We start from the raw sequence: 12,660 nt of genomic DNA on the forward strand, positions 1-12,660 counted from the left end.
TATTGATTATGTTTCACCAATTCTACTTTATTCGTCAATTTTAACATTAAAAGAGTTGGGAGGGAAAAAAAATATAGTGTCTTAAACCATTAAGCTATGTTTTTTTTGTCTTATCTCAATAAGTCAGTATGTCAAGAATAGTAAAAAAAACACATTTAAAAGCTGTTTGATATACCTCTTACAGGGTCTAGTAATACTACAATTAGAAGTCTCTTATTTGGTCTTATAGTCTGATATACCTCTTAATGGTCAGATAAAAAGTCGAGTCTAACTCAATGAACAACTCTTACCATATTAAGTACTTAACCCATTAAACTCAAACAGGTTGAAAGTCATCCAAAGTGCAATTTTTAACATGATTAGAAATATTCAAGTCAAGAACAAACACCAACAACCACAACATGTCTAAACAAAGATCTAGTTCTTGATTCTTAACAATAAAAAAACGAAAATAAACGTTTTTAGTTTCAAAGTGAAGCCATTCTTTCAAAGAAGGCTAAGTGAATGAATTCAGTCCATTCTTCGGCGTTTCTTGAGATTATCAAACACTTTGTGGATGTCATCAGATGTGATTGGCTTCGATGCATCAAAGGATTGCTGTTACAACAACATAAAACAAATGAGATCAAACAAAGTAACAAACAATATTTTTCAGAAAAAAGTAACAACATACCAGAAACGAACGGATCTCATCTTTCATATCAGCAATACCCGAAAGTATTTCCATCTTCTCCACATGTCCAAGATTACTCAAAAAATTCATTTCAGCCCCTTCTTGTTGTTGCATCTTTTCATCCCTCTTTTCTTTTGCCATTCTCTCATACTCAGCAATCGAATCCTCCTTATCAACCAAATAACTAATCCCTTTCTTTTCATAAAACCCCAAACATTTCTCACATCCACACAGCTCTTCCCTCCAGTTCTTTGTAAGAAACATCGGCTGACTCTGACTTTGACTTTGATTTTTGTCTGAGGTCAACTCATTGGACAAAAGGTCAACACCAAGAACACATGTCCCGGATTTCTCACCAAGAATCATGTTTTTAGTAAGTTCTGGATTTGTAGAAGGTCCAGAAGATGAAGGTGAGGTTTCTATGGATTTTTGTTTAGATGGGGTTGTGGGGTTTTGTGGATTATCAGATGCAAATATGGTTTGAGGGTAAAGATGTAAAAAGGAGCAAATTGGTGAGCAGATGTGGCAGATGAGATCTTCATATAGAGGTTCGCCATCTTCATCTCTTGGGATTTTAACCTAAAAGATGAAAAAGAAAAAAACATGAACTTATAACATTCTTTAAATAAATTTTATTAAACTATACTATTAGTTTATTACAATTTACAAACCTCATTGGTAAGGCCAAGATGTTCCTCATGAAACCAATCCTCACATATGCAACACTGGATCATTTCCACTTGCTCTTCAGCATCTGGATCAGGATAAGGTCGACCACATGTACAGTATTTTCCCTTGAAGTTATGGTTGTAAGAGTTTTCCTCATTTTCAATATCTTTGCTTACTAAAAGTTTGCAAAAGAATTCTCCAAATTTTGAGTTTCCACAATCACACTTGAACTTTCTCTTTGTCCAAAGCTCTATAATCTATAAACAAAAGAAAACAAGAAAGAGATATCAAAAGAATCATGTTTAAGTCCAAATAGTGTGTGTTCATTTTAAATGTACACCAAATAATTGGAAAAATTAAAAGGGATACCTCATGTCCATCATGGCAAGACAAACTACAAGCTGTGCAAACACCAGCATTTCCATCTGGGGTGCATGTTATGCATGAGAAAATTGCTTGCCTCTTCATGTAGCCTTTGCCATAGGTGCACTCTTTTCCTTCATCACCACCCAGAACTAAATCTGCTTCCTTTAATAAGATAAAAGTATACAAAAAGAATGTCAACTATTGTAAATATCATGTGGATTAATATCATATACAATAACATTCACTGCAGTTTGTGGGTAATACAACTGTCCCATGTAATTAGCTACTTAGAGTCTTAGAATTAGAAAGCAGAAACATAACAACAATGATTGGCTTTATAAGATTGAGATAAGCTGCAAGTGAAACAGATACAGATGCAAATGGCATATGTTAACCTATCTGATATAGCAGTTCAGTTCAGTTCTTACTAAAAGCAACAAGTACATGACTTCAAATGATTCATCCAATTCTTTTACTTTTTTGATGTTTGCTATCAAAGCTATGTTATTTCAAACATGAGAAAAAACATCACTATGGATAGTTGTACTGACTTCAACCATATCATCCAAAACCCACTAAAATGATGATGTGAAGTGGAGCCTGTGTTGCTTGAGATGTAAATTCGAGAATTTTAGCAAGGAAATGCTTAGGGACTCTTTTAAGCTATATTGTAAAGTATATGCGACTGAAGATTTGCTAACGTCATTTAGCCCTAACAAATAGTTATGCAGAAAGTTCTATCAGATTCGATCGTATGTAGAAGCAGAAAGTGCTAACAAATTCACCGAAAAAACCTAAAATCTCGTCTCGTAAACAATTGAAATCCTCTGGAGAAAAACACTACACAGCGAACGAATAACACATCAACACTTCAGCAGAGACGGTATATCTCCAAAATAATGGAAATCCTCTGAAATGAAAACACTTACAAGTTCCTGGTCTTCAACTTCATCAAGGTACTCGTTCAGTGAAACCGTTTGCTCAGTTTCATCTTCAAATGCGTCAGCCATGTTTGCCCAATGAAACGAAAGGGTTTTTAACTTTTTTCTACAAACGCAAAGATCAAAACAGTTACTTGGAAACCTACAGGCCAATTTAAAATTTAGCACATAAACTGGTGATTTACGGTATCCGAAGACATGGAAGAAAGCGAAACCCTAGGTACCTGAATACAGCGAAAACCTCCTGATCGGATAAAGGAATCCAGCGATGCCTTGTAGATCACCCAACACGTAAGATAGTCGAAAATTTGTACATTGCTAAGGAAGAAGGTGTCGTCAATTTGAAGAAAACGAAAGCGTGGGGAGAGAAGAAAGGAAAATTAGGGCTCAAAAAGAATTGGGGGTAAGAGTTGAGGGTGTTAACTTTCCCGCCATAAATAAAAGCCCGATCCAAAATGTCAGATGCAGTCAACTAAAATGTAACGTATAAAGTTTGGATGATATTAATAATCAAGAATTGTAATAATAAGTACTTTTAAACAATTTTCTTTCTCTAGGAACCTCTTAAGTTACGAATGATTCCAAAAAATAATTCAAAGTTGTGATGATAAACTAAAGAAAACTAGAAATGACTATTTATAGTTATGGTGGTGAAACCTCATGAGTCATAATTCATGATAAATGTTATTTTCAAACGCTTTATGTATTACAACATTTTATGTTTCCATGAAGTGTTAGCCGATGGCTGAATCTTGTTGTCACAATACGTTGTATCGCACAATTTGACTCACATGCTCATTTGTTGATTAATTTTCAGACATTTTGTAGATTATTTTTTTTTCTCATGCTAACTCGCAAACATTAGTTGAAGGGAAGTGATTCGTACACAATAATTTTTTGTCATACACAACAATTGATGTATTATAGAGTTGTTCATTACAACATTTTAAAGCATCAATTGTTGTGTGTGGAAAAAAAAATTGTTGTGTACAAATCATCTTCCTCAAAAGAATTGATCATACATGTTAATTGCAATGACTACATCACATGCTTAATATACATACACACGCGAAAATGGTGCTTAAAGTCTTGTTGGAACCTAAATGATGCTTCATATTAGTTGTGTAATTGATACGATTTTATTAAAATTGCTTGTAGTTCACGCCCTTGAAATTAGTTTTCTTTTGGTCTATGCACATGCGTTTGAACATACATCGGTATAATTTTGATTAGGGATGAGCATATGACCCGTTGGACCGGACCGGACCGGAAAAAAACCGGGACCGGACCGAATATACATATTAATGGGCCGGTTTTCGGGTTTTGTTTTTACCGCTAATCGGGTTTCGGGTTTGGACCGGACCGTACCCGGAATACGGGATTTAACCCGGACCGGACCGAAAAAAAAATTCTCCTTAAAATATATAGATAAGGATATTGAATTATTAGTTAATGTTATATATAACATTATGTATAAAACTTGATGTTTTTATTGTAACATTATTTATAGATCTTGATCAACGTTTGTTCATATCACTTTACAAGAAAATATGTATTTAGCATGCTATTTTTTGTTCAAACATGCAAAAAAAAATTTATAAAAACATGCAAAATTTTTTATAAAAACATGCAGTTTTTTATAAATAATGATGTTTTTTGTTGTTTTTTACACAAAAAAGCTATTAAAATGCAGTTTTTTTTATTAACGATGTTGTTTCTTTTTTGTTAAAACATGCATTTTTTATAAAAAAGTGTAGTTTTTGTGCTAAATAGTGTAATTTTTATTTGTTCCAAATGTTAATAAGGTTTGTATTTTTTTGTAGACACCACATTTGCACGTGATTTAAGTAAAGTCCCGCATTGTACCAATTTCAAAGCCTAGTTCGGTCCAAAACCCGAAACCCGGTTTAGTACCCGAGACCGGACCCGAACCCGTACATCCAAAAACGGTCCGGTTTTCGGGTAAGAAAATTCACGATTTTCGGTCTTCGGGTTTTCGGTCTTCGGGCCGGTCTGGTCCGGGTTTGGCCCGTTGCTCATCCCTAATTTTGATGTAAATCGGTTGGTCCCATAATAACCCATGTGAACATGAAGGGCAGGAAATATGTGTTTATTCTAATGCTTTTGTTTTGTCTACGTAAACCCATGAACTTTTTTCATTCGATAAATTGCATTAGTTTCTATCTCCCTTTTTTGTATTATGTGAGTATTATTTTTATCGTTATTTGGATATTACTTTATCATTGTTTTAACAACTCTCTTTTTGTCCTTTATTGCAATGCAGGTAACCAAGCAAGGTAATTATGACCATACTTTGTCCTTTTTATTGCCATGTACGAATTAGGAATCTTACCGTGTGACCATTCAAGAGAAAATCAAAACAAAATGTTTGAATTGTCCTTGCGTACTAGATATCAACCAAATAATGTCCTTTTTAGGTAATCCTTACATATTGTATGTATGCAATATTTCATTCACAATTTTTTTTCATTACATGTTAGTTGCATAACTTAGGATCGTTGTAATATCAAAATAATAACCATACTCTTAATCACGAATCCTTTCTTGTACCTTAAAAAAATGAAACTACATCTCAAATTTTCATTGTTCTCTGTTGAATAATATGAAAACCTTTAATTAAGGTTACTACGTGTATTGAAACAATATATATATATATATATATATATATATATATATATATATATATATATGGGACGCAAGTTACACAATGAGTCCCTAAACTATACAAGGAATAAAATATAGCTAAAGTATTTAACACATCCTCGTAGTTTGAATTGAGAAATCTCTAATGTTTAAACTATTCCTAAAATCAAGAAATAACTGAGTAGGTGGACCCTTTGTGAAGATATATGCATACTGATAAGTGGAAAGGACATGCGAAACACGCACATGACCAATCGTAACACACGTTCCCTAACAAAATGTAAGTCAAATTCCACATGTTCAGTTATTTGATGCTGAATTGGGTTAGACACTAGATAAGTGGCATTAACATTATCATAAAAGACAACAATGGCACATGAGCATTGGCAAGATAACTCAAGGAGAAGATTACGAAGCCATGCAGTTTCAGGAACCATATTTGTTACCCCTAGGTACTCGGCTTCAGCGCTAGAACGCGAGACAACATGTTGCCATTTAGAGAACCAAGAGACGAGGTTATCTACGAGATAAACACAAAAATCCGAGGTGGACCGACGCGTGGTAGGGCAGATGGCCTGGTCAGCATCAGAATAAGAGATCAATCGATCAACATTTGACTGACAGATAAGAAGAACATGTGTCAGCGTACCTTGAAGGCACCGCATAATACGTTTTGAGAGCATGAAAGTATGGTACATTCGGGTCATGTATGAAAAGACAAACCTATTGCACAACATACACAGTATTAGGACGAGTGAAAGTCAAGTAATGCAAAGCTCTAGCAAAACTACGATAGAAGGTAGGATCAGCTACCAGATCACCACCATCAGCAAGTTTGCTTTTGGTGTCAACAGGGGTACTACAAGTATTGCACGTGGTCGTATTGGCATGAGCAATGATCTCCTTAGCAAAGGACGATTGAGAGAGAAAGAGGCCATAAGAGTTACTGATGGCAGAAACACCAACAAAAAAAAAGGAAATAGGACCAAGATCAGACATTAGGAACTCAGAGGAAAGCTAGGAAATAACATGGGAAGTGAGAGTAGGAGAGGAGGCGGAAAGAATAATATTGTCAACATATAGAAGGATGTAGATGGTAGCAGGGTCGTGCTGATAGGTGAAGAGGGAGTAATCAGATTTGCTACTGATAAATCCAAGCATGGATAAATAGATAGCAAAACACAGATACCAAGCATAAGGAGCTTGCTTTAGCCCACAAAGAGCTTTATGTAAACGGAAAACATGATTTGGAAATTAACTGTTGACATAGCCAGGAGGTTGACGCATGTAAACAATCTCGGTTAAATCACCGTGAAGGAAAGCAGTTTTGACATCAAGCTGATAGATGAGCCAATTACGAGAAATGGAGATGTTGAGAACGGTATGGATGGTGGCTAGTTTGACATTAGGATTGAACGTGTCATTAAAATCTAGGCTCGACTGCTAAGAAAAACCTTAAGTATCTAGGCAGCCTTTGTAGCAATCCAAGCGACCATGGCTATCAAACTTGTGACTATACAGCTAGCGACAACCCACAATATTTGCAGAAGGGTGTTTTGTAATAAGATCCCAAGTGTTGCTGGAGAGAAGATTAGACATATCAGAGTCCATAGTTGCACGCCAATATGGATCACACAAATCCTGATCCATGGAGCAAGGAATAAGAGATATGTCGTAGATGGTAGATAGCTTGAAGATTTGTTTAGGTCGAAGGAATCTTGTATGATATTTTGGTGACCATATGGTGCCCAAAAGGAGGGGGACAAGAGATGGTTGTGTGTTAGATGGATAAGGTAACATAGGAGACGGACTAGTAGAAGAGGAAGAGTTTGATGGAGCAGAAGTAGTCGACGATGAAGTACAGTCCGATGGAGCAAAAGTGGCCAGCGATGGAGTAGGAAACATAGATAAGGGATAGATGGAGTCATCATAATCAAAGGAAACATAGTCAGTGGGAAGAGGAGAAGGATGAAATCAGAATAAGGGAAGTGAGATTCGTCAAAGATTACATGACGGGATAAGATAACTTTTTGAGTGATGAGATCAAGACAACAATATCCACGGTGGTCAATGCATCGACCAAGGTAAGCGCACGCAGAAGAGCAAGGAGAAAGTTTATGAGGAGTTGTCGAAGATGTATTGGGGCAACAAAGTGTAACACACCAAAAATCAAAAGGAATTTATTTTTTTTAAAATCAACCATTAACCAACATTGTTTACAAAAAGAGTCATTGTTTCAAAAGCATTATTCAAAATCAAAGTTTTTCCCAAGACCCAGTGACATAAAACAATGTTTACGATCACATCTTCGCTTTCCCACAATCCTCAAAAGTACCTGAAACAATCAACTGAAACTGTAAGCCAAAGCTTAGTGAGTTCCCCTAATGTACTAACACACTACATAACAAACAAAGCATGCAAATATGAGTCTTCAACATGACTGGACCGTCTCACAAGGCCTACAGCCTATCTGGTCGTCCTCGGGTGTCTTGGCCTACAACACAAAGCAGGACCGCCTCAACCCAATATGTAACAGACAAACATAAACATAGGACCAGCAAATACAGATAACCATACATATTTAATAATAAGTCATATACTAGCATCACATTGTGCTCTAACCAGGATACTTAATCTGGTGGGTTAACATTGGTGCCTTCGACCGACGGGTATAGTGAGGAAAACTCACCTCTCGGTATGAAAAGATATCTGACATAACACATCTCTGAATGATAACTCAACTGGTCACCTAAGCACTAAATAATGACCGGTCTCAAAAACCACTCAAATTACCTAAAATACCCTTAGGTCAAACTTGCTCAAAGGTCAAACTCAACAACCCAGCTGAGTGCGTTAGGCGTACGCCTCTGTACGCGAGGCATACCCAATGGCTAACCAAGTATGAGGGCTTGGTCGCGTACGCGCAACGTACCAATTGGTACCCCCAACGTACGTAACTAAACTTCTTCTTAATGTATTAAGATCTTAATACTATATCTTTTACATTCAAAATGCATATCCAAGTCCAAAATGTCATTCTTGACCATAAAGTTTCCAACTTTATGGTTTTGCATGGCAAATAAGTGCTAAATGCTAGAAAACCCAACCTCTAAACACATTAAGACCACCAAGCACATGCATATAGAAGAGTTAAGACCGCAACATAAGTCTGGCTTGCCCTTGTCCCGCAGCTTATGCCTGGCTTGCTCCCCGGCCTGATCAATCCTCAGACTGAATACCGCTAAGCCCTCAGTACGAGTTTGGCATGCCCTACCCGGCCCTCAGCTTGTATCTGGAATGCTCATGAGCCCTTAGAATGAGTATGGCATGCCCTCCCTGGCCCTCAACTCATATCTAGTACGCTCCAGGTTTTTTTGGCTACAATACAGAGCAATACAGCCTCAACCCAACCCACACAATATGTCGACATATAACAGATAACATTATATACAAATAAACAGGCAGTGTCACAGGTAGTCCTACAGATTTACCAACTAGCATATCAAAACTAGCATGCATATCGATTCTATACTCAACATTGAGGAGGGAGAGACTTTTCGCAGAGTTCTCAAAGTGTGAGTTCTGGTTGCATGAGGTGCAGTTTCTGGGGCAGCTTATCAACCAAAATGGCATTCTAGTTGAACCGAGCAAGGTCGAGGCCATGATGTAGTGGGAGGTTCCGAGGTTTCCATCTGAGATTCAAAGTTTTCTTGGTTTGATGGGTTATTATCGGAGATTCATCCAAGATTTCTTCAAGATAGTTGTTTCTTTGATCCGACTGACCAAGAAGACGGTTACATTTCGATACAGGATTGAGCAACAGGCAGCTTTTGAGAATTTTGAGACATCGGTTGAGTGAGGCCCCGATTCTGACCCTACCAGAGGGTGTTGATGATTTTGGTGGTTTATTGTGATGCTTCGATCACAATATTGGGAGTAGTGTTGATGTAGAGGGGTCGCGTGATTGTCAATGCTTCGAGGTAGCTAAAGCCTTATGAGGAGAATTATCTGACACATGATTTGGAGTTGGGGGTTGTGGTTTTTGCCCTTAAGATTCGGCGACATTACCTCTACGGGGTCCGTTGTACTATTTACACGAATCACAAGAGCCTGAGGTATTTGATGGATCAACTAAATCTGAATATGAGGCATCGCTGGTAGTTGGATGTGGTGAAAGATTATGATTATGAGATCCTTTACCACTCGGGGAAGGCCAATGTGGTGGCCGATGCTCTTAGTCGCAAGACGGTCGCAGCTCTGATCAGAGACATATGTTTGAGGATGATCGTGATTACTCCATTTTTTGGAGCAGATTCGTGAGGCATAGGCTGAAGCTATGAAGGAAGAGCACCGGAAGAGCGAGCGTATTGTGGTTCAGGTGGTTTCCTTTGATTATGATAGTCGTGGATTGTTGAATCTGCATCGGCGAGTTTGGGTTCCGTATTGGGGCGGTGTACGTCAAGTTCTGATGGAGGAGGCACACAAGTCTAGGTTCTCCATTCATCCTGGAGCGACAAAGATGTATCAGGATCTTCGTCCTGATTATTGGTGGCCCTACATGAAGCGGGACGTGGCTTAGTGTGTGGAGCATTGCTTGTGTAACATCCATAAAAATCAAGCCAATTTAAAAAATTTTAAATCATTCAAAAACCGATAATTAGTACAAATATGTTTTCAAAATGGTTTAATGTCAGAGTATCCCATAATCAAATCATAAAAACATAAGGATGTGCATGATCATGTCTTCGCCTTCCCACGATCATCAGAAGTACCTGAAACAAAATCAACAATTGTAAGCCCGAAGCTTAGTGAGTTTCTCCAAAATACCAACGCCATAAAATCATAATCATATCATATAAACAAACAACATGCATAATGAGCCATCAGCCTGACTGGATCGCTCGCACCGAGCCTACAGTCTATTTGGGCCACTCTCCGAGCCTTCGGCACGTCTAGATTGCCTTTCAGGGCCTTCAGCCTATCCGGACTGCTCGTCGAGCATTCGGCCTGACTAATATGCCCTCTCAGGTATGCAATCTATCTGATCCGCCCAGGGTATGTTGGCCTTCATCACAAAGCAGGTCCGCCTCAACCCAACCCCAATCAAACAATCATGTGCACATAAATGTCATACACTAGCATGTATATAACAGTCAAACCAATCTTACAGATCACTAACCAGAGCAATATCCTATAACTAGGATACCGACCTAACCAGTCACTAACATAGCATTATCCTATATACCAGGATAAGGACCTAACCGATATCTAACATAACATTATCCTATATACCAGGATACCAACCTAACCAGGTCACCAAGCATATCACCATCCTAACTACCAAGATGTAAATCAATCAGCATATCATGCAACAAACCTGGATACAAATCTGAAAAGGGTCGGCATTGGTGCCTTCGACCTAGTTAGTATGGTGAGGATAACTCACCTCACAAGTAGCTTAGAATGATAATGTCAAACTCCTCCAAATACAGCTCCAAATCCAACACCTACATCCACTAATGATCCATTTCCATAAATTCCCAAATTACTAAAATACCCTCAGAAGTCAAACTGGTCAACCCTTGGTCAAAGTCAAAGTCAACGGTCAAGGTCAGCAGTCCATGTTGACCCAACTCGTCGAGTGCAACTCACCGACTCGTCGAGTCCTCCCAGAACTCAAGATATCATGAAAACCATAGTTAACTCGCCGAGTTTCCAGACAACTCGTCGAGTCCATGTGTGTCCAAATGCCGGGAAAACCCTAATTGACTTGCCGAGTCGTCTCGCTGACTCTCTGAGTCTATGCAGAAACCCACCACGGCCTATCTTCATCCAAATCGTCCAGTCACTTTAATTCATTCTCATTCAGACGATTTTAAGCTACCCAAAGCTCCAAATTGCAGATCTAACCTCCTAGGGAAAGACTAACACACACAACCACCCTAGTAGTGGTCGGCGGTGGCACATGGCGGCAGCCACCACCGCATGGTGGTGGTGGGTTTTCTTCATTTTCCGGCCAACAAACCCTCACACGACCAAAACACATATACATACACGATTCTACTTGCTCATAAGGTCCATCCACCCACCTGGTGGCTCATGGCGGCGACATCAGCATAGTTGACGACGACAACCACCATGATCGGCTGCCATGGTGGTTCTTCACGGCTTGCGCCCATCATAAGAGACGCACCAACCTTCATTCGATCCTGAAATAGCAACCCAAACGCACCCGATTCCTTGCAGCAGCAGGCGGTGATGGGTGACGACCGGAGCAATTGGAAGGTTGCTTGGTGGCGGCAGCGACCGCTAGCAGCGGCCTGAATGAATCGAAGATGGGAGAACGTTGTATGCGGCAAGGAGACGATGCGCCCATCACAACAACGACCACGAAGTCCGCCGATGGTCATAGTCCTCAACCACACCGGAGCAGCATGGCGGTCTTCAACATGGCGGCTCCTGGCTTCGTCGTTGACCAGCATGGCGATAGAGCGGCGGCTATCGGCGGCTGGAATGCAGCGACACTCAGCAACAACACACATGGCGGTGACGGAGTGGCAACGCCGGAGAATGGAGAATGAGGGTGGTGGCGGTGCTGCAAGTCGAAGAAGGGGAAGGGAAATGGCGACCGGTGCTTAGAGGTTTGCGGCTGCAACCTTTTCTTTAGTGTTAGGGTTCCCATAAGGATATATACCCGGTGCCTCTCTAACTTATTTCCATATTAACAGGATCAGCCCCTCCTTTCCTATTTTCTCTCAAAATGAGTCCATAATTTATCCATTTAACACTGGCTTTAGAAATCTCTTTCAATTTAAATCCAACATATTCCAAACAACCCCCTGATTTCAAAAATATTTACAAACTAAATCCGAAACTTACACTTTTAACCTCCAACCTCTAAATTCTTCACAAATTAGTACGGGACTTACATTTATTAATTTATTTAAACAAATGGGGCGTTACAGGCAGAAATGTCCAAGGGCAGATGACGTCATTGTATAGTACCATAACAATTGAATATGAATGAAACATAGCATTACAAGTGACATGCATTGAAAATACATACTTACATTGTTTACATATTGAACTTGTTCATCAGTTACACAAAAGTGACAAAAAATAAAATTTCATAAGGTTGCACCACTTGACCTCATAGCAGAGTTGATTACCTATTACTGGATCTTTGAGAATACAAGTCATTTTGAAAAGCATCAACTAAAAAGCTGGTGAGTTCATAATCATTTTTGTATAAAAATGGTTTTGCACTTGTGTAACATCCCAATATTCAGGTACAACTATTCAATCCTCCTTCTTTTCTCTTGTTGTCAAGTTTAGCCCTTTAGAGGA

The 12,660-nt window shown here is 38.9% G+C and overlaps 1 protein-coding gene across 2 annotated transcripts; it reads right to left on the reverse strand.

The window, feature by feature from the left end:
• Positions 1–332: 332 nt before the first annotated feature.
• On the reverse strand, positions 333–3,092 carry LOC145056998 (PHD finger protein-like protein). 2 transcript variants are annotated; one of them, XM_079004746.1, is made up of 6 exons: positions 2,874–3,092; positions 2,638–2,791; positions 1,712–1,870; positions 1,345–1,599; positions 674–1,252; positions 333–597 (listed from the first exon to the last, which is right to left on the reverse strand). In XM_079004746.1, exons 2-6 carry the CDS (start codon positions 2,716–2,718, stop codon positions 511–513), a joined length of 1,161 nt encoding a protein of 386 aa, XP_078860872.1. In that variant the 5' UTR covers positions 2,719–2,791; positions 2,874–3,092; the 3' UTR covers positions 333–510. The 2 variants fall into 2 exon arrangements, with proteins under 2 accessions (XP_078860872.1, XP_078860871.1); XM_079004745.1 differs by having other exon boundaries at positions 2,638–2,755; positions 2,874–3,091.
• Positions 3,093–12,660: the final 9,568 nt, after the last annotated feature.

The sequence above is a fragment of the Lactuca serriola genome, chromosome 6, assembly GCF_051521515.1.
Source record: "Lactuca serriola cultivar US96UC23 chromosome 6, Lser_US96UC23_V15, whole genome shotgun sequence".
Classification (NCBI taxonomy): domain Eukaryota; kingdom Viridiplantae; phylum Streptophyta; class Magnoliopsida; order Asterales; family Asteraceae; genus Lactuca; species Lactuca serriola.